The sequence below is a fragment of the Anopheles coluzzii genome, chromosome 2, assembly GCF_943734685.1.
Source record: "Anopheles coluzzii chromosome 2, AcolN3, whole genome shotgun sequence".
NCBI lineage: Eukaryota > Metazoa > Arthropoda > Insecta > Diptera > Culicidae > Anopheles > Anopheles coluzzii.
The window spans coordinates 103,599,225-103,618,889 of record NC_064670.1 but is presented as its reverse complement, the minus strand read 5'-3'; the positions used below and the strand labels follow the sequence as shown (position 1 = coordinate 103,618,889).

The following is a 19,665-nucleotide window of genomic DNA, read 5'->3' as shown; positions in this document are numbered from 1 at the left end:
CTCATGGTAATGGAAAGCCAATCTGCAGTTTGAGAACAAAGTTCAGAAAAATTCGATACATGGTCATGATATTTTGCCGGAATTCGTAACGAGACCATCACCTCTGCACTCCTGTCAACTTGGTGTCTATACATCTTGAAGTTTCGTAGAAAAAGATCACAATTCTGTGAAGTCGGCTTTCAAAAATCCCGGGTTCCGTTTAATCTCCTTCGTCGGCTTTTGCTTTATCCCTTTTAGCCGGTCAGAGCTATCTACAACGGTAGCATATTGGCATGGAGTAGATGAACTCGTGTTCCAGATAGAAGTCGACCCACATCCGGTCGTGAGAGCCCAATTTTAAACAGAATCAGTTTATCCTAGCCCCGAATTCTAGCCCCGTAACAACGACACTACGACGAAATTCAAACAACATTTTCGGACGCATTAAATCCACTTTCCGCTCGGCAGTTCCTTTCATTTCTGGAATCAGTTTTTGTATGATTTTATTTATCTCTCTGTTCTGATCGGTTGCGTGTAGTATTAGCGCATGTTTCTTATTCATTTGCCTTTCTCTTTTCTCCACCGTTCTATTTATTCCTTATCTCTTCATTGCCCGCGGAGTGAATTAAGCTAACCCAATGTTTACTCTAATTCCGGCGATCGGTGAAGAGTTTTCGCACTTCCGCCTCACTCGTACTCGTTCTCTCGTGACACCGGGTGAGGGGGGTGGTACTACACTTTTCTGTTTTGATTTCAACGCAATGTACAACACACCTTACATGTACAGTAATGCTTCTTCTCTCACTTTTGATCAGCTTTATGCTTCCAGTTACTGCTGCTTGATTTTGTGTATATTTTTCTTTTTATTTTTATTACTCTCTCTCTCTCTCTCTCGCTCTCTTTCTTGCATTTCATCCTTCTTAAGGGGGTTCGCACGTTTTTTTTATGTTCTCACACTTTTTTCTGTACTATTTTACATAGATGCGTTTTGTACGCGCAACTCGCTTGCGCTTTTCCTTACATACGCAACACCGCACGCGGTTCGGTCTCGGGGCGTTGCATACTTTGATTAGTAGTCAACAGAGAACCCAGGGAAAGTAGGTAGAGAGAGAGAGAGAGTACATGCTAGGTAGGTTTAGGTAGGTAGGTAGGAGGCTTCGACCTCACGCGGGCGCCCGCATTTTGTTGTCACCACTAAAGGGATAGAGGGATTATTGTTATAAATTAAACATTACAACATATTACTATTATATATTATCACACAAATGTTTTTTTTTCTTCTTCTTCTTCCTCCTTTTGTCCAGTAACGCCGATTTAACCTGATCTCGCCGCTAATATGTTTTGTTTTGTGCGGCACACGCTCAGTTTCTCTCTGCTTTTGCCCCCGGGCGGCGGCTGCCTGCTGTTTCGATTACTTTACTTATTATAATCTTCTGCACAGTTCTGCAAGCACTTTCAATCAGAGTGCTGTGGGTGTGTGTGTATTAGAGCTGCACTTTAGCTGCAATTGTTTGTGGGAAACGCTCACACATTAGACACTTTTTCTCATTTCGTTTAGGGTGGTTGGTGGGACTGAAGAAAGCAAATTTCACGCGTGAAACATATAAAAAAACCCGTTTCGTACATGAAAGCCAAATCTTGAGAAGCTAGAAAAGCTATTTTGCTCCCTTCCGTCTCTCTCTTTGCTTGCCAAAGTATGTAAAACTAACCGAAATGAATAACAGTTTCCATGTTGTTAATTTTCTTCATCACAGGGGTCTCTCATCCAACTAAATCATAATGCAATAAAATTTTGAAATAGCTCGTTTTTCTTTTGTTCGTTTGCTGTTTGCTCCAAATGTACAACTGAAAACGAAGCAGTACAAAATATACAAAAACAATTTGGGGAAAAAATAATAGTACGTTATAACGTTATAGTACCTCAAAATAGACCCTTTTCTGATACCTGCTCATGTTTTAATACAAATAAAAACAACAGATCATTAAAAAGAAGATGCAAAAATGAAAGCTTAAATAAAGTATACACCTCTCTACTGACATGCGTCTAAAACTATTCCATATTGATAAAAGCATTTGAAGTAATAAAGCTTGTAGTACACTTGTAGGATGTTTTCGTGTTTTTTTTACATAAATTACACATTAACACCCCTAAAGGGAAAGCAGGCGTTTTTTTTTTCAAACAAAACAAGGAAACATGATAATAGTAACACAAATCGTATCGAATAGTGGCGCAATTAGCTACCCCTTTTTTGCAGCATTATTCTCAGTCTGTTTCGCCTCGCAACTCGATCAGTTTTGTTCGACGAGCGCATGGGGCTGCCCTCCCCCCTGTGTGTAAGAAAATCTCCAAACAGGAAACGTACAAAGAGGGGGGGAAAATGGAAATCGTACAGAGTTACTTATTCACCACCATGCCAGAGAAACAATGGCCCCCCCAATGGCCAATGGGCCGAAGGATAATATCAAAATCCAAACTTTTCCTCTACTTTCTTGCCGGTTTGCCATGCGTGGGGAAACGTGACCCGTGTGAACAGCCCGCCCTTTTTTTAGCCATCTCTACAATGTGCGCATCAAAAAATCGCCTTGCGAAACCTGTGAGGTGTTTGCCGTTGTTTGCCTTTCCTGGGGCTGTAATGGCAAACGTGTACCACTATCGATTGTTTTTTCTTTTCCATGTGCCCTTACACAATCTATTCTTCTTCTTAGACATTTCTTCTACCAACACTATCATGTGATGTGGGGGTGACCTTTTTGTTTATCGTCGTCAAATTACTAAAGGGGAGCACAAAAAACGACAAAATATCAAAAATATGTTTTGCTGTGCTGCAAAATCTGGTTTTGTTTTTTTTTTCTCTCATTCGTCTGGATTCTTCCCTCTCTTTCATTTGTTATCATTCTTTTTATCTATGGTTTTCCTTCTCCTTTGTTTTTCTTCGCCATCTTTTTCGGTGATGTTCAATTGCTTTCCTCCCCTCCCCCCCACTTCTGTTGCTCGGGGGATTTTCTATTCATATGTTTCCCAGAGTCTGTTTGCGTCTGGATTTGCAACCTTGTGTGTACATTGCTTGCTGCCTATCCCTAATGTAGGATATTCCTTTAATAATCATATTCATAAAATATATACTTTGCTTTGTTTGCTTTGTTTGTTTTTGTATCTTTTCTTGTATTTGTGTGTATGTAATCGATATTCTTCTATTCTAATATTACTGTTGTTACTTTTTTTCTTCTTCCTTTATACTGCTGCTGTTGCAATTGCTCTCGTGTCGATTTGCTTTTGCGAGTTGTTTTCCCTCTATTTTCCTTTCTCGCTTCGATGCTCTCTCTCTCTCTCTCTCTTTCTCGCTTGGAGCATTTCCCATTGTGTAACCACTTTGCGACTAAGATATATTAAGCCATTGGTTTTGCGGTTATCGGCCCCGTGCGAATCTCTATCATTAATCGCATCATTTGCTGATTTTAGCGAATAAAGTTTGGTATTGTATTATTTTATCTGCTTTTGTATTTTTAAACGGATGTAGCGCCCTTTTGTTACCGTTCTTCTTTTGTTCCAGTTTTGTTCGTATGTGAGCTTTCGGGCTTACTGAGTGGATGTGTGTGGGTGTTTCGGCGGATGGTGGCAAGCGCGAAAGATGAACGTGCACACGTGGTTTTACAGAGTAATTTGCTTTAATTTTTTTTTATTTGCTGCCTTCGCACACTGTTAGTTCACTTGTTGATACTTTGTTCTGCCATAGTTCCATAGCTGCTTTAGATTGCTATTAACCGTAATAGTTCTGATGGGTTTCCTTTTCTGCTTATTGCATATCTCTTAACTTGTGTGATGATGCACATTTTCCTCATTTTTATGCAAATTCAATTTGCTGCATGCAATTAGCTGCTACAGTTGCCGTACGGCGCCCGGTGTGTGTCTGTGTGATGTTTGACTTTGTCTATATAAATAAATGAATTGAAAACTTTCTTGTTCGGGGGAAAAATAGACAGACCACACTACAAAAAAGCTCGTATAAAATAAATAATACTCGTAATGATCCCAAATGGGGGCTTTTCGGGTGCTCACTACTTGCTTGTTCGTGGCTGAATAAAACAGAAAACCGTTGTACCTGGTACAACGCGTACCGTACCATACCAGAAATTGGGGGAAAATCCGCAGAACCAACGCTAACAGGCCTTTTATATTGCCAACTGTCAAACACACAGGTGCAACGAACAAAAATGCCGACGAAACCTTCATCGACTCGAATGGCGAAAACGATACCAAATGTTCTCCCGCTCGAGTGCTTCCGACGGAATCGATCGAATGTCATGCGAGCAAAATAATAGGCCTGCAAAACACACCCACCGGTCACACCGGCAGAAGATGGAATTGGAAGCGGAAGAGCGGTCATCCAGGCCGCTTAGGAATCCTTCGTCAGCTCCTTTTGGTAAGCGATCGGGCTGACGAGCGCTTTGAGGAAATCGTTCTGCGTTTTCAGTATCTCGTGTATCGTGTTGAGCCACTCGCTGTGCAGCTCCGGTGTCGGTGCCGTGCAGATATAGCTAAGACTGGAACGTTGCGGGTCGATTGAGCAAAGCGAGAACCGATTGCCATTCGTCTGGTCGGAAAGATCCTGTAGCGTCATTTTGTTCACCTGTGAAGAGAGGGGGAAGGAAGCAGAAAGAGACGAAGGTTAATGAGTTGCGTAAAGGAAAAGGCGCAGGGTTTTAAACCCCCCCTATAGCCTTACCTGAATATGCGCCTTGTAGATGTAGTTTGGACTGGTGAACTGCGTTTTCTTTCCGACGATCTCGGCAAAGATGATGTTCTGCTCGAACAGAAACACGTGCAGCTCCTTCGGTTTCTGGGAGTTGTACGAATTCTTATCACTACTCGAGGCACCCTCGACACAGTACAGCGGGCCGTGCAGCAGCAGTTTGCCCTGTGTCGTTATTTTACCCTGCAAAAAAAACCCGCGGAAAGAAAATGGTACAATTCGGTTGCTTACAGGGTTTTTCCAGAGGTTCTCATAGGGTTGTGGAACACTTCCTTGACTCTTTCTTATGGGAAATGAACTTCATATAATGTAAATTGGACTCTATGGCCTTTTAGACAGGCTCGTTGAAAATTCATATTAAATTTGTCCAACAAGGATCCAATTCCCATTACATTAAGTTAATTTCTTGTAGGAAAGAGTCAATAAAATGTCCCACAGCTATGAGAACTCCTCGCTAACTCTTTATATAAAAATAGAGAAAGAGTGTATTGAATACATACCTCAAACTTTTGTAACCGACCAACGTCCATCATATCGTTGGCAGCCTTAGGAACTACTTGCATTATATGCATCGCTTCCTTCAATCCTGGTACTTCCTCGGTGAGACCGGCCCGCAGAGTATGCTTCAGGATATCTTTCAACAGTAACTCGTACTTCATTATTCTTTGGACTGGTTTGATGAGCATATCTCCTAACTGGAAAGCAGGCAAAGGTGACGGTCAGGCATCTTGAAAGCACCACATCGCATAAGCCATATACTTACACATAGTTTATACTTTAATTTTAAGCGTAATTCATCGAAGTAACTCATATGCTCCTGCACGATGTGCTCCGAGACCGGTTTGTTCTGACAGTAGACGACGTACATGTGCAGCTTCCGTTCGCTCCGCTTGATTAGCGGCCCAAGCTCGTACGGGTTCTGTAGACACTTTTGCAACGCTTTGAGAAAATGACTGCAAAAAGGTGGGACAAACGGGAAATGGAGCGTGAGCGACCGGTATGTGTGTGTGTTTGCTGACCGCGTAAATTCCGCCCTTGCCAACTTACTCTCTGTGCCACTCGTATATTGCTTCAATGTTGCCAAATACCATCCGCTCCTTGCCACCCTTCAGATCGTCCGGGATCAGTACCGTGCTGGCCGGGTTACGTATCTCCGCTATGTATCTGTGTAAGTGAAGCAAATGGAATTATAAAACCTCAAAACCACACCTCACCACACCCACCCACCTACTTACCCATTCACGATCTGCGACAGATCATTCACGTACGCTTCCTCGGTGGTGAGCAGCTCGCGCAGCGCATAGTTTCGCTTCCGCAGTATGTCCTCGATGCACTGCTCCTCGGTCAGCGTATCGTCGGCCGCCTCGTTCTCCGAGAACTGGGGCGAGATGGCCGGTTTGGCGATCGTGTGCCCACCGTTCAGTGCCATCGTGCCGGAGCTACTGCTCCCGTCACCGACCATCAGGCCCATCGCGAGCGCAGCCGCTGCACTGCTGCTGCTGCTGCCACCGCCACCGTCATTGTCGAGATACTTTAAGCTTTCCACCTTCGCCTTCACGAACTGCTCGATCTCGGCCAGATCGGCGGGCGGCTGCGCACCGACCGGCTCTTCCAGCGACTTGAGCGACATGGCCTTGGTGATTTTGTTCGTCGAACCGGCGGCAGCATCCTCGGCGGAGGACGGCACCACGGAGGCGCCGCTCAGGGCGGATGCCGTGTCCTGTATCGGTTTCATCGGCGGCGGCAGCTCGATCGCTGTCGCTTCCTCATCCTCCGGCTCTAGCTGGGCGGCGGAGGCGGCCGCCGACGATTCCTGCTCTTCCGGCGGTTTTTCCTGCTGGTTGGGCTGCTAGGAGTGGAGGGAAAAGAGTTTATTGGAGAAGGTTCTTCTTTGGGCGAGTCAAAAACTCAAATAAACTTACCTTAACCTTCTTGTCGGAGCCCTTCTTGCTGATGAGCGTCTTCTCCACCGGTGGTAGCTTATCCGATTTGCCGTGCGACAGCTTCCGGAACTGTGTCGGGAGCCATTTTTTCCTGGAAATATATTAAAGAAAAAACAAACAAACAATCACTATCAATTCGATGCGTCACCCCGACCGTTTGAAAGTCATCGAAGCAAGTTTCACAACGTTTCATCCAATTTACAATAGCGGATCGGTTATTTGCAGCAATGATAACACAGTCCCCCCTCTAGCCGAAGGGGCGATGATAACATGTAAGTATCGAGAGCGTATTTTGTTTGCGCTATTTTTCCCCCTCCTCTCTACAATATCAACCTGATCAAGAGACTGTGCAGCGTTGTCCAGCTGAGGAACGACGAGCTGAGACGCGATACAGTGCCGCTGCCGAGCTGGTGTTGCTGCTGCTGCTGTACCGTCGAGCGTTTCTTTTTGTTTCTGCCCATCGAAAATGGCTCGGAACTCGACCCCCTAAACCACACCGTTCACCTTGGAGGGTTACCTTATACTGGTTTTTGCTGTTGGTTCCGGTCAAGATTTGACCACAAAAAAGGAGACCTTATCGAGACCTTTTGACGAATATATGTTGCAGAACCCGTTTGCAATCGCTTATCAGGACAGGGTTTATCCGTCGTGTGCACTGATACACACGTAGCACTAAAAGGGAATCGGCTCTCTCTCAAAAAAAAAATAAATAAAAAACGCCCTTAGAAAGGGAACGCTTGTGAATGAAAAAAATGCGGGATTTTCGGCCAAACCAAACAAACGCACACCGTAACACTGCACCTCCTTCTCCCTCCTTTTGTACCTGGTCATCCCCGTCGACGGTGGATGTAGCACCAGCGCACCATTCTCGTTCTCCTGGTACCGGTCTTCCTCGTTTGCACCATCGTACCCAACGGCCTGGTGGTGCTGCCGTCGCCACTGACCGCCACCGGAGCTATCAGGCGTACAGCAATCGGGCTGCTGGCAGCACGCAAGCTGGAACCAACTTTGCAAGCACTGTGCACACGACATGGCATACGACAGGGTGGAGGGGCGCTGGTTGGAAGATATTAACCCTCCCCAGCCACCCAAACTCGATCTTCGCGCGTTCGGCAATGGGCTCTTTGCGGGCTGGATTAATCCCTGATTACTCATTCAAAGGTCACCACTGCCACCACACACAACACTCCACACAGATCGGGAACCTTCCAATCCCACCCTCCCCAAAAAAAAAAGTGGCCCCCAACGTGCGGTTTCTTCTATTTTCTATTTTTTTTAAATGTCGCACCGTCTCGCGCGCATTCGTCCACCTTCGGGGAAGGTGCTTTAATTACTGGGAGGTGGTAACATATAACAACAACAAAATAGAACAACAAACAAAAAACCCACCAAACTGTCACCGATTCACACCACACTGATAAAAAAAAGAACTAAGATCTCTACATAGAGCTAGGAGGCAGTTGGCAGTGTGCGTGCACGTTCCATCCATCCATCATCGCCATCATTACCGGCTTAACCCCTCTAGGGCAGGCCGTCTCTTTTCCCCGTTCAACCAGCGGGAAGCAGTCATCGATAGTGTGGCGTGTTAGGCTTCTAACACACGCTCTCTCTCTCTAACACACAAACACACACGCCCAAAGTGGGGTGGCGCGACCACGAAACAAATGGGACAATGGGGCAAAAAAGGGGTAAAATACATAACCACCCCCTTCAGACCTCAGCACACCGGAACACACACACACACACGCAGACAGGGCTAGTGTTGCTGAAGAGGCCAAGGGGATGTTATCAGTGAGCATTCCCCACCCCCCTCTTTCCCTATATGGTCGTCGTAGGCTACACCGCGCCCAACCCAGTTCCTGCCGGTGCTTTATCTGTTGCACGATTCGTCACACACCTGTCACCCGCATACTCCACAGGGTGTCTCTATGTGTGTGTGTGTGTGTGTCACGACAAATGTGTCGCGTTTTTGGCGTGTTTCCGCGCGAACCCGTTTCAGTGCCCCAGTTGTGCCATTTTTTTGGAGGGCAGAGTTTGGGGAAGGACTTGGCGGCGCTGCAGCTTACAGTTTGCCATCAAAGGACCATTTCTCTTTGTCACCTGCCCTCTGTCTCTCTCTGTGGACACATGAAACACACGCCTAGGGGTTTCATTGATTTGGCCAATGTTTTATCCGGGCGTGTGTGTGTGTGTGTGCGCGCTAGACCAAAAACTCTTCACACCTATTTGCACACTTCCCGCTCCGTCAGTGTCTTACACGAACTGTGTTCAAATGTTCTTTTCCCACACCCCGTTTTGCTCAGTCCTTCCACCTTTCCCCATGTCCCCATGCGTACGGGGAGTTGTGTAAATATTTACAAAATCAAAATATTTACCACACACACGCACACGGTACGCTCCTCTTCCTCCGATTGCTCCACCATGACCATAGAGTACATCCTTCCAAGTTCCAAGCAACCAGTGCCAGAGTGTGCTGAACCGCAAAGGCCAGCCGACCGCCCGCCACTTTTATGCAAGAGAGCCCTGGACAACGCACACACACACGCTCGCTTGGGAGTGCAGCCGTGGTTGGCCGGTGGTCTGCCGTAGGGCAATGTCGGATCGCGTCGGGTTTGATTTCGATTTGATGTTGACGCGGCGGGCGCGCGCGCTCTTGCTTCAAACCGCGTACACAACACTTTGTCGGTTCCGGCGCCGATGGGCAGCGGGGTGGGTGGTTCTGTGTTTACCACAAGGCACTTTATCACAAAGTGTTGACATGTGTGTGTGTTGGTGTCGGTGTCTGTGTGTACGTCTAACTTCTCGTCTGTCTGGCGGGTTTTGATGGAGCAACGTGCGCGCGCTTCGCATCCTCTTTGGCGGTACTTTCCTTTCCAAATGGACGGCGAGAAAAAGGGAATGGGGATTCTACCTTCTACAACCCCCCTTAATCACACACACACACACACGCGAGTAGTGATGGTTTGAGTGCAGCTGCAAGAACAAGCGCCGGGGTGATGTCTCCACGATAAGAGTGGCCCCAACTTCCTTCGCACACACGTTTGTTGAATTTCGCCCAGCAAACGCTGTGTGCTGCGTGTGTGTGTTTGCTTAAGCAATTGAAAGTTCAATTTATTGCCGCCTTGCCGGGAGGTTGAAGCCAGTTTTTCGCGGTCCAGGAAGTGCAACAATCAAGCGACTTCTTTGCACGTGTTTGGAGAAATACAAAGAGAGAGAGCGAGAGAGCGTGCGAATGTGTATACAATTGCTCCCGCTGTCAACTTTAAGTGATGGCTTTATTAGCTGTCAAAAAATACTTCGCCACTTACATGTGCTAGTAGTGCAATAAATCTCGTGCAAAGAGGAAAATGAACCCAAAAGGGGTTAAGCTGACCCCTCCCTCCATCCTTGAATCATTTCAATCTCCAACCCTCGCCCCACAAGGGTTGAACACTAAACGCTTTTCCGCACCGCCAATTAAGAAGCGTAACCCGTCCCCAACCCCAATTGAAGGGAGAGGGAAGAGTGCATATGAATGAACCTGCGCGGTTTTCCCCCAATACTAAACACGACCCAACGGCGGTGCTATAGCAACCGGGATCAACGCTCGGTTTAAAACGGCAATTCATTAATCTCACACACACGCGCGGAGGGAAAACTCACTTATAAACGCGCTGTAAAGAAAACTAATATTCTAAAACCGTGTTGCGTTCCTGCTTGCTGCTGGTTGTGCAATATGCGAACGTCTGTGTCGGTCTCTCTCTCTCTCTCTCTCTCTCTCTCTCTCTCCTCTCTCTCTCTCTCCTCTCTCTCTCTCTCTCTCTCTCTCTCTCTCTCTCTCTCTCTCTCTCTCTCTCTCTCTCTCTCTCTCTCTCTCTCTCTCTCTCTCTCTCTCTCTCTCTCTCTCTCTCTCTCTCTCTCTCTCTCTGCTTACTACATAATACGCCATCGTCTACCCAGATATCGAGGCCAAGGATCACCTCCGACGAGAGAGATCAGCGTCTTTTACTGACGGTCATGCTTGGAAACTATTTCTAAATTATGATATATTTTGCTCCACTCACCGCCCAAATCACCCCTGGGGAGTCAACCCCCAACCTATGTTAAATGGTTTTTTTTCAGTGAAGGGGGGTGGGGGATGGGAGCTAATGTTACGATGACATTTTTCAACCAAACACCCAACACGGTCGATTGCAACTGTACAGACTCTCTCCACCCTCCTCAACCGTTCCAACCCCGTTTGGCCTCCCATTCCCAACCGGTGAGATCTTCTGGTCTTCTTCTCTCAACACCCCACCGATGGCAGGCGAGCTGTCAAGACAAAGATTGGCATTTCAGCGCTCTTTTGCATGAAAAATCACTCAACAAGTGTAATCAACACCGGCATTAGTTTCTAATTGGGTCGGCATTCCAAAAAGCTCTTCTAAGGGGGGGGGGGGGGGGGGGGGAGCAAATATGTTCAATTATGTCGCCCCCAAAATTTGGCTCCAAAACCCGGAAAGCCACACAAGGCGCTCCTTACGCCGCGCCCACAACCACCCTCTTGAAAGGAAGTGACCATTAACTGAAACACGTTTGGAAAGGGGCCAGAAAAGTCGTTGAAAATTGGAAAAAGCATCGGCTGGGAGCAGTGTAAAAAAAAAAAAAACCTGATGGCCATTGGCACGATCAGTCGACCATTTTTCTCTCGCACCAAAGCCAGAGACATCCATCTCTTAATTAACTCACAACGCGCCGCAACACAACAAGGCTGTCGATTGTCGGACAACCGATTCGAGCGTTGTTAAGGATGTTGGTGAAAAGGTGTACTAGATAACATTTTACAGTAATTGGGGGAAAAAACTTAATTACTTTCATATAAATCACTAAACAGCCATCAGTGAGTTACAAATTAGAGCAAGTACTTAATTTGGCATTTATTTTTGCCTTTTTATTAAAAAAAATGCTTCCCAGTTACTATCTGCTGACTTTAAACCTGTTACACGTTACATTCACTAGTTACTAGTTACTATTCCTTAGTTAATTACTAGCATTCTTGTTACAATCACCCTTTTATTTAACTCCAATGTGTATGCCAGTTACTTGTCGCAGGTTGTGACTAGCAACTTATTATTTCCAATAATCATCTCTTACCACGGGACGGCTCCGTGGTTCAGTCGTCAACTCGAACGACTCAATAACTAGCCCGTCATGGGTTCAAGCCTAGAATAGTACTATATCCCCGTAGCAAGGATTGTGACTATCCGGCTGCGTGGTAATTAATGTAGTCTTGTAAGCCTGTGTAAAGGACGGGGCATGTCCGCGTAGGACGTTACGCCAAATAGAGATATAGAGCATCATCGCTTTAGCTTTTCATTTCAATTCCGTCTTCAGAGCTATCCGGTAGCTTGAAACTAGTTACTAGGTAATAACAAGGTAATAAGATCTAAAGCAAGCAATCAAGCTTAAGATTTACTTCAGTTTGCTTCTATTGGCACAATAAGTTTCGCCTGGAAATAGTGAAAATACTAATCCAAAATACCCAGAACGTATTTGTGTTCACTCTACACAGCATTTGACCCGTGGAGAGTAGTAGTTTGCCGAGACTCCATGCCTTCAACATTTCACCATTCCAGTTACTGGTTATTGGTTATTCATAGAGGAGTTACTGTAGTTACCATTCGATACATTACAATTCTACAAATTCCCATCTATATTCTGTACTTGAAGTACACAGCGGCACGATGCCAGAACCCCCGTGACCGCTAAATAGATATCTCTGCTCCGAATAATTAGTACTAGTGGCCGGTACTTTTCGTTACATAAGTGTGACGCTCTCTATGATGGCGTTGTTGTGTGCTGCCGTGGGCAGTGCAAAAATCACACTACAATGTCAATTATTTATACACCGAACTACCAGTGTAACTTGCTGCTACCTGTGCTGCAGGATGATGCTGCATGTGCATAACGAACTTGTTTATCTTGAACAGTACTACCCAGAACACTCACTAAACAGCTTCCAAATTCAAATCAACTCAATTGGGTAAGTCTGTGTGTTTTCCCCGATCACTGGGGGCTGCTGTAGTGCCGTCCCGAGGGCTACAATCTAGCGAAACTAGGGGGAATTTCAATTATCACACGGCAGAGAAGCATTTAACCTGTTTTATATACTCTCCCGTCGATGGGAAGTACCCACACTACCAAGCAGTGGCAGTAACTCTCCTGTATCGAGAACCCCATTTATTCCCACCGCACGATAATGTGCCACCAACGTGTGCGTTTATGCCAATGTATCGTACCTTCGGAAGGCAAAAAACCACCGTCACAAAAATGCAAAACTAAAAATGCAACACCCCCCTGGCCGCTTACCTCAAGCACACATTCCCTCCACCGGCACATATTTTATCTTTGTACTGATAAAGCGTCATTTTCACTGCTGCACCACCCCACATGATGGGGGAGAGGGGCCGTCGTTTTGTGTATCGATATCACTACGTCACCAGCAGCAGCAGCAGCAGCAGCAGCCACAAACAAGCAAAAACGAATAAACTAGATACACTCTAACCACAACGCAATTCCGGTTAGACACAATTCCGATTAGAAAACTGAGCAATCACTGAGTTAGTTTATTTCTTGTTGGTCTCTTGTTGGTCACTGGACAAGAATGTGTTGCGACACGATCTGTCGTCTGTTCGGTAGGGTATATAAGACGGACAACTCCCCCAGCTCCAGATTTCACAATATTCGGCGTAGTTTTTCCAAGGACATCATCACAAAAAGTAAACACCGTTCGCCCTCTCCGTCACATTCACTGCGTGTGTGTCACCTTTTTTGGCGCTGTTTGTGACGATCGAGAAAGGTGGAAAGAAGATGTTTCTTTGCCCACCCTTCGAGGCAGACACAATCACAAATCTGTGTTGCCGGGTGTGATGGTGATGATAACCCTCCACTCGTTATCGCTCGCTTTGTGCACTCTGCCGAGAAGGGTTTTAGTTTGTTTGCCGGTGAAAACACACACTTGGCCACTACGAATTAGTTGTACACACAATGGCAACTATAGGACATTCGCAGGCTTTAAAAGATCCTTTTAAAAACTCTGACGAAATTCCTGAAGAACTAAGGACTTAAAGACACATTGAGACGCACTGAAACATCCTCTAAATCCACTTCCACTCGCTAACTCGCTTGTTCTAGCTGCCTCTAGAGACTACCGTACACAACAACCCGTGCATCTGTTCGCATCCATTGCCAAACCGTGACTGTGCCAGCCAGCAGCCGGCCAGTCCAGAGACAGTCAAACACCCCCCACGAGACAATCTTCAAACACGATCGGTTCACACGATCGCCACTCTAACATACGGCGGCGGGAGACGGTGTAGAACATCCACACTCATTCCCGCTCGGTGTCTTGTTTCCTAAGTGCAACAACTGAGAGAGCCGAAGCGCCGTGTGGGTGATCGTGTGTGTGCGGCGAGATCGCTTTAACAGCGCGCAACAAAACAAAAAAATAAATAGTCCCAGCGAGGGGGCAGAGTGCTTCCTTGAACATGAATCTGAATGCCAGCAGACGGTGGGTAAGGGAAAAACGTTCTCTCTCTTCGTTGTTGCCGCTGAATATTCTTTACAGAAATAAGCAATCCTACTACAGATCCTGTTTGTTCTGGTGCACTCGCACTGGTGTGCGTCATTGGGCCGAGACACAAGGTGGGAAAGAGGGGGGGGGGGAGTAAAGCTGTCTTTATAATAATTTGCTATGCATTGCAAACCAAAGCTGGCCCTTATTATTCAGCTCTTGATACGATCAATTAGTCTCCGGTGTGAAAAGGAAAACAGAAAAAACGCCCAAAATAAAAACATTGAATATTAACTTCTAATAACATCCTCCTCCTTCTCTCATCTGGCGTCATTACCATCATCATTGAACGCAGTTAATCTCAGTGTGTCACACCCCGCACTGTTTGCACGGTACATTTACAATGCAAATTAGAGCAGCGCGCTGCTCGGTAAATATCGCTAGCGCCAAAGAGCCGACGAGGAAAGAGCCTTCTCTATCTCTCTCTCCTCCTCCTCTCTGCCTTTTTATAGAAATATCACCGCCGAGCACAGTAAAATGAGAGGAAAATTAATGTGCGATTTTTCACACCGTACACCTTTCCCATTTCCCGCTCTGCTAACGGAACCCCCTGTCACTCGTAGGTATTTTTTTACTGCCTCTTGTTGTTCGACTAGCATTTCCTTATCTGGTTCGGTACCCGGGGGTCGATCGGAAACATTGGCCGGGTGGGCACAAATCACACTAAGGGGACCGGGTAATTACCCACGAGCCGGTGACGCCTTTGCTGGCTTGGTGGTGGTGGTTTCGTCCCTTCTTCAAGGTGGTTTTGACAAATGGAGGCGCCCAGCCCAAGGATCGGGACGGAATACAACCAATCATTGTACCGGTTGTTGTTTCCTAAGGCCACAGCAACAAAGCAGCTAATCGGGAAGCGGATATAAACAACGGAGGAACTGGGTAGAAGATAATTTAGCCCGGAAAATGCGATGTTCGGTTCGCTTTCTCCGAAGCTTCGATTTCGCATCGAACTCCCAATCTCAGGGCTGGGCGGGTGGCGTGTTTTGACAAATGGTTCTCAAGAAACACTATCTTTCGTTCTCCAATCGAACGATAGCATCGCAGCAGGGTTCGGAAATGACTTTTGCACGCTTCTTGCAGTGAGAAAATGTGGCACCGCCGAAGATGCCTCCGGAAAAACCGGAAAATTGAATGGTAATAATTAGTTGGCAGGGAAAATAGCCCGCCCCATTGTGCTATATTTATAAGGCCAGCAGCAAGATAATTGAACCGGAATTTGTATGCAAACAAAATACAGTGCGTGTCATAAATTTATGATCGTGTTTTTTTTTGTAATTTACTTAAAATAATTAAAAATCAAATTTCTTTGTAATTTTCTTCTACTTATTAAAGCGAAAGATGAAATGTACAGGGGTTCCGAGTCAATTTCCAATGAAAACACAATTTTTGATTGCGCAACAATTGTAATAAATAACATAACATTAATATTTCTTAAATATGATTTTCAACACATCCCAAGTTCGATTGAGTGTGACAGTTTTTGTTGATGTGTTGAAAATTATATATAAAAACTGAAATTTTATTGCGATGCCAAAACAATATGCGATAAATGTAGAAAAGCATCTTGCAGGCGGTGAAAATCAACGTGCACATTCGAAAGTGACCTGGTAAACCCCGTATTTTCAACAACTAGTTTTTGATAATCCAAATGCTCCGTCGAATCGAACATTTTCTGCCCATTTCCAGAGTTTTACAAGTCACTTTCGAATGTGAACATCATTATTCGCCGCTTTCAATTTGTTTTTCAACAGCTGTCGAAAGGTTAAACAATTGCATCATAATAAATTTTCAATTCTTACACATAATTTTCAACACATCACAAAGAACTGTCAAACTCAACCAAGCTTGAGACGTGTTGAAAATCATGTGGAAGAACGAAAACCTAATTGTGATGCAAATACAACATTTGACAGCTGTTGAAAACCATTTCGCGACGCAATGAAACATGTTGTAGACATTGGCACTTGACTCGGAAAACCCTGTATTTCAGCTTCAGTTTCTTCGTTTGCTAACCCCTATCTCGTACAAGATGAGCACATCCTGCGCCCTCTATTCGCTTCTCAGACTCTCACAGGTCCCCGTTCCCTTGTTGTGCCCGTGTACCATCCTCATTGTTGGCGTGCATCATCACACATGCACAACCTGAGGGCATGCGTCACCACTTGTGTGCGTTCTAACGGCAATGACGAAGAAAAGTACTACAACCTCATCCCCCAGCGTATTTGCATCTTTGAAGCGATTGTTCGTGTATGTACACGCGGGAGAAAAAAACAAGACCGATTTGGTGCATCGATCCTCCCACTCTCGTTGGTTGGGGTTAACCCCTTTCTCACCCTGCCGCCAGCGTGCACGAGTTGAATGAAGCTATAATTAGGTGCACCCTTGATACGTCAAGGCGTGGATACGAGATGAGATGGAGCAATGATACCAACAACCCACAACGATTTCACGTGAATTTCGTCTACGAGCGTGGCGCTTCACCGCTAGAATAATATTACTCACAACGATGCCCCGCACGCATACGGTTCATCCTCTTGCGGGGTCGGCTTTTCCAGGTAACCTATACCATTGGTTTAGGAGTACCAAGACAGCAGAGATGGCGGAGAGAGCGAGAGCAAGCACAGGAAAGTATCATCACCGCGAACCGTGTTGCCGAGATACGCTGCCATACTGCAGCAACATACTGCACTCTTGCTGGGTGGGATATAAAGGACACAACATCCTACCCTACTCGCCGCAACTGAACAATTGCAAAACGATGTGAGTTGTGTCTTCGCAAGCAAATGCTGCGTACACATTACACACCGTCGTATGACTGGCGGCAATGGAAAAATAGCATTACTCATGTGGCACGGCAACCCCCCCTGCCATTGCAGTATAAAGAGCAGAGTGCACACCTAGAAACGAAAACAAAAAAGATTACTCGTGAATTCCTGGCCCATGTCCGACAAGCGAGAGAGTCCAACGCTTGTGTGACAGAGAGCAGGGTAATCGGACCGGGCCAGGGCCAAAACCCACCCAAAGGGATGGATGATGAAGTGGAAAATTGCTGATTTATTACACACCACTACACCACCCACTGGTGATGGTGGTGGTGGGCAGGTTGTCCTCAAAAGGAGCGGGGATTAACACGTCGGTCCCACGGCGATGGAGTTCTTAGTTATTTTTACCTATCCTACCATCTTGTTTTTGGGTTTGTTTTTTTTCTGTTCTCCCTGATGTCTTCCAACTGATGCGCACTGTCCAAGAGCTTATCTTATGAATTTTGCAAACCCAAAGGTGGGTGGGAAGAAGCGAGGACCCACTCCTTCACCCACTCTCCGGCTAAGGATATTGCAACCGTATTTTGCAAAGTATGGCTTCATTCAACAGCACAACAAAAAACTACCAGCAATCACAGCAAATTTTACACAGGCAAAAGGTCACGGGTTATACATACAGACACACACGTACGTACACAAAAAAAAGGTACACAAGGCCCGTCCACTCGTAATGAATGAAAAACACTGAGTGCAAATGAGAATCGCATTTGGGGTTTGTTTAGATTTAGAACAGCCTACGGGCCTGGGGAACTCTGGTTGTGCACAAAACTTACCCGCTGCTCGTGCTCTTAACTTTCACCTTTTAGCTTTTAGGAGTGAAGGGGAGTACGCGTAGGCCGGTCGTCAATGGCATTTATAAATTTTAATTATCATTCTGCCGTTGGAACGCTCCGTCCCACTGGGCTGCTATCCCCAAACAGGCACACAAAACTGTTTGAAAAGGCAAAGTGGGAAGTGTGCTTTGAGGGAGGGGGGATGAATTAAACACAACCGAGAGAAGAGAGCAAATTTTAACCTTCAGTGTTGTAATACGGCCAAACGGAGGTCCTACAAAAAAGGGATCTTTCATTCCAAAACCATACACTGCTGGCCGGTGGAGCTGTAGTAGTAGTAGTAGTAGTTCCACCCAAACTCCCCAACGAAAGGTTAACCATTTCTACTTAACCGAATTGCTCTCGAGAGTGTGTACGCCCCGAAAGATGCTGGTCGTCGTCCTGTCCTGTCCGCACTGGGTTGGGATTTGGGCGGAGGTGGAGATGGTTTTATTAAATTTTAACCTAACCCGAAAAAGCTCCCCCATGCATTCTTCATCTCTTTGTAGCATTTCAAAGTAACCATTTCGGTTTTATTTCTACTGCAAACAACCACACACACACACAAAAACGGTCTTCAACCTGCACAATACTTTGTTGTACCAACTCTTTCGAGGATAATCTTCCTCCATCAGCATCGCCATCATCATGATCACCATCAACAGAAATGTCTGCATCACACCACCAACCTGCTTGCTTTGAATCACAACCGAAAGCGCCTAAATGTTTCCCATGTGTCTTCTTCTCTCGCACAAAGTGCTCATTGCTCATTTGTGCACTTAACCGGGTGCTCGAAGCAATATAAACCGAGACTCAAGCACACACCAGCAGCAGCAGCAGCAATAAGCCTGATTTCCTCACCACCCGTTCGGAGTAACAGTTACAGCAACAACACACACACACACACCAGAGCGCACCGGTATGATTTCCGATTGGTGTATCCGAATGCTTTGGAGCCGGAGCAATTGTTGGGATATTTCACTCCTCTCCCCTTAGGGGCAATAGCTAACAGCGCTGCACGAGCACGGCTTCTCCTAGAACAAGCATCTAGTGGCAAGTTATTAAGGCTCAGATTTGCCTCAAACTGTGCTGGCGGTGATGATTTGCAAGGGACGAGCGCGGCAAAGCCTACGGGATGATCCACATACGCTGGCCGGTAAAGATCGCTTTAAGGACACGCCATTGTAATCCCATCGGACCAGTACCGGGAATGTAGGTACGTCGCGCCTGCCAGACAACGTGTGTGAGAAGGTGGCGTCACGCCTTACTCATCCTTTTCGACTTTCGTCACATTTTTATGACACTCTTAACGTTTAGCTCGAATCAACAGTCCTTTGGCACGGGAAATTATGTGACTTTTTCTCCCCCCCCCCCCCCCGGTTATGATGTGAAGACGGCGCAATATGGTAGCTGTTTACACACAGACGCACACTTTCACGCCATCATTACAACGAAACACTTCCCTTTCGTTTACGTTCCAGTACCTGCTTATGGTGTGATGTATGTGACCAACACCCCACCAGGACAGATGCCCGCTGTCTCTGCCACTGCTCTGTGTTTGTTCGCAAGGATATAAAACACCCCATCCACCAGGCAAAACCTACACCTCCCTTCATTAAGCATTGGACCGACACACACACACACACACTCGGTCATGGTCGGTGCTAGGCAAACACACGCGCGGAGGACCCACCGGTAGAATGACGACGTTCTTGACCGTTTGTCATAAATAAGGACCATCGCAATGGTACTCCAGCCGCCTGTCTA

At 46.1% G+C, this 19,665-nt stretch overlaps 1 protein-coding gene across 2 annotated transcripts in view; it reads right to left on the bottom strand.

Moving 5' to 3' along the window:
* Positions 1–451: 451 nt before the first annotated feature.
* The window catches only part of LOC120947490 (triple functional domain protein), a 67,659-nt gene continuing 48,445 nt past the window's right edge, over positions 452–19,665 (bottom strand). Inside the window, exons 8-14 of one of the 2 annotated variants that reach the window (XM_049606887.1) lie at positions 6,653–6,764; positions 5,966–6,579; positions 5,778–5,894; positions 5,494–5,683; positions 5,231–5,425; positions 4,704–4,913; positions 452–4,607 (exon numbers count right to left, since the gene is read on the bottom strand). In XM_049606887.1, the coding sequence (XP_049462844.1) occupies positions 4,374–4,607; positions 4,704–4,913; positions 5,231–5,425; positions 5,494–5,683; positions 5,778–5,894; positions 5,966–6,579; positions 6,653–6,764 (1,672 nt within the window). In that variant the 3' untranslated portion in view covers positions 452–4,373. The remainder of the gene's footprint in view (positions 4,608–4,703; positions 4,914–5,230; positions 5,426–5,493; positions 5,684–5,777; positions 5,895–5,965; positions 6,580–6,652; positions 6,765–19,665) is intronic. The other variant, XM_049606888.1, reaches the window with a different exon arrangement.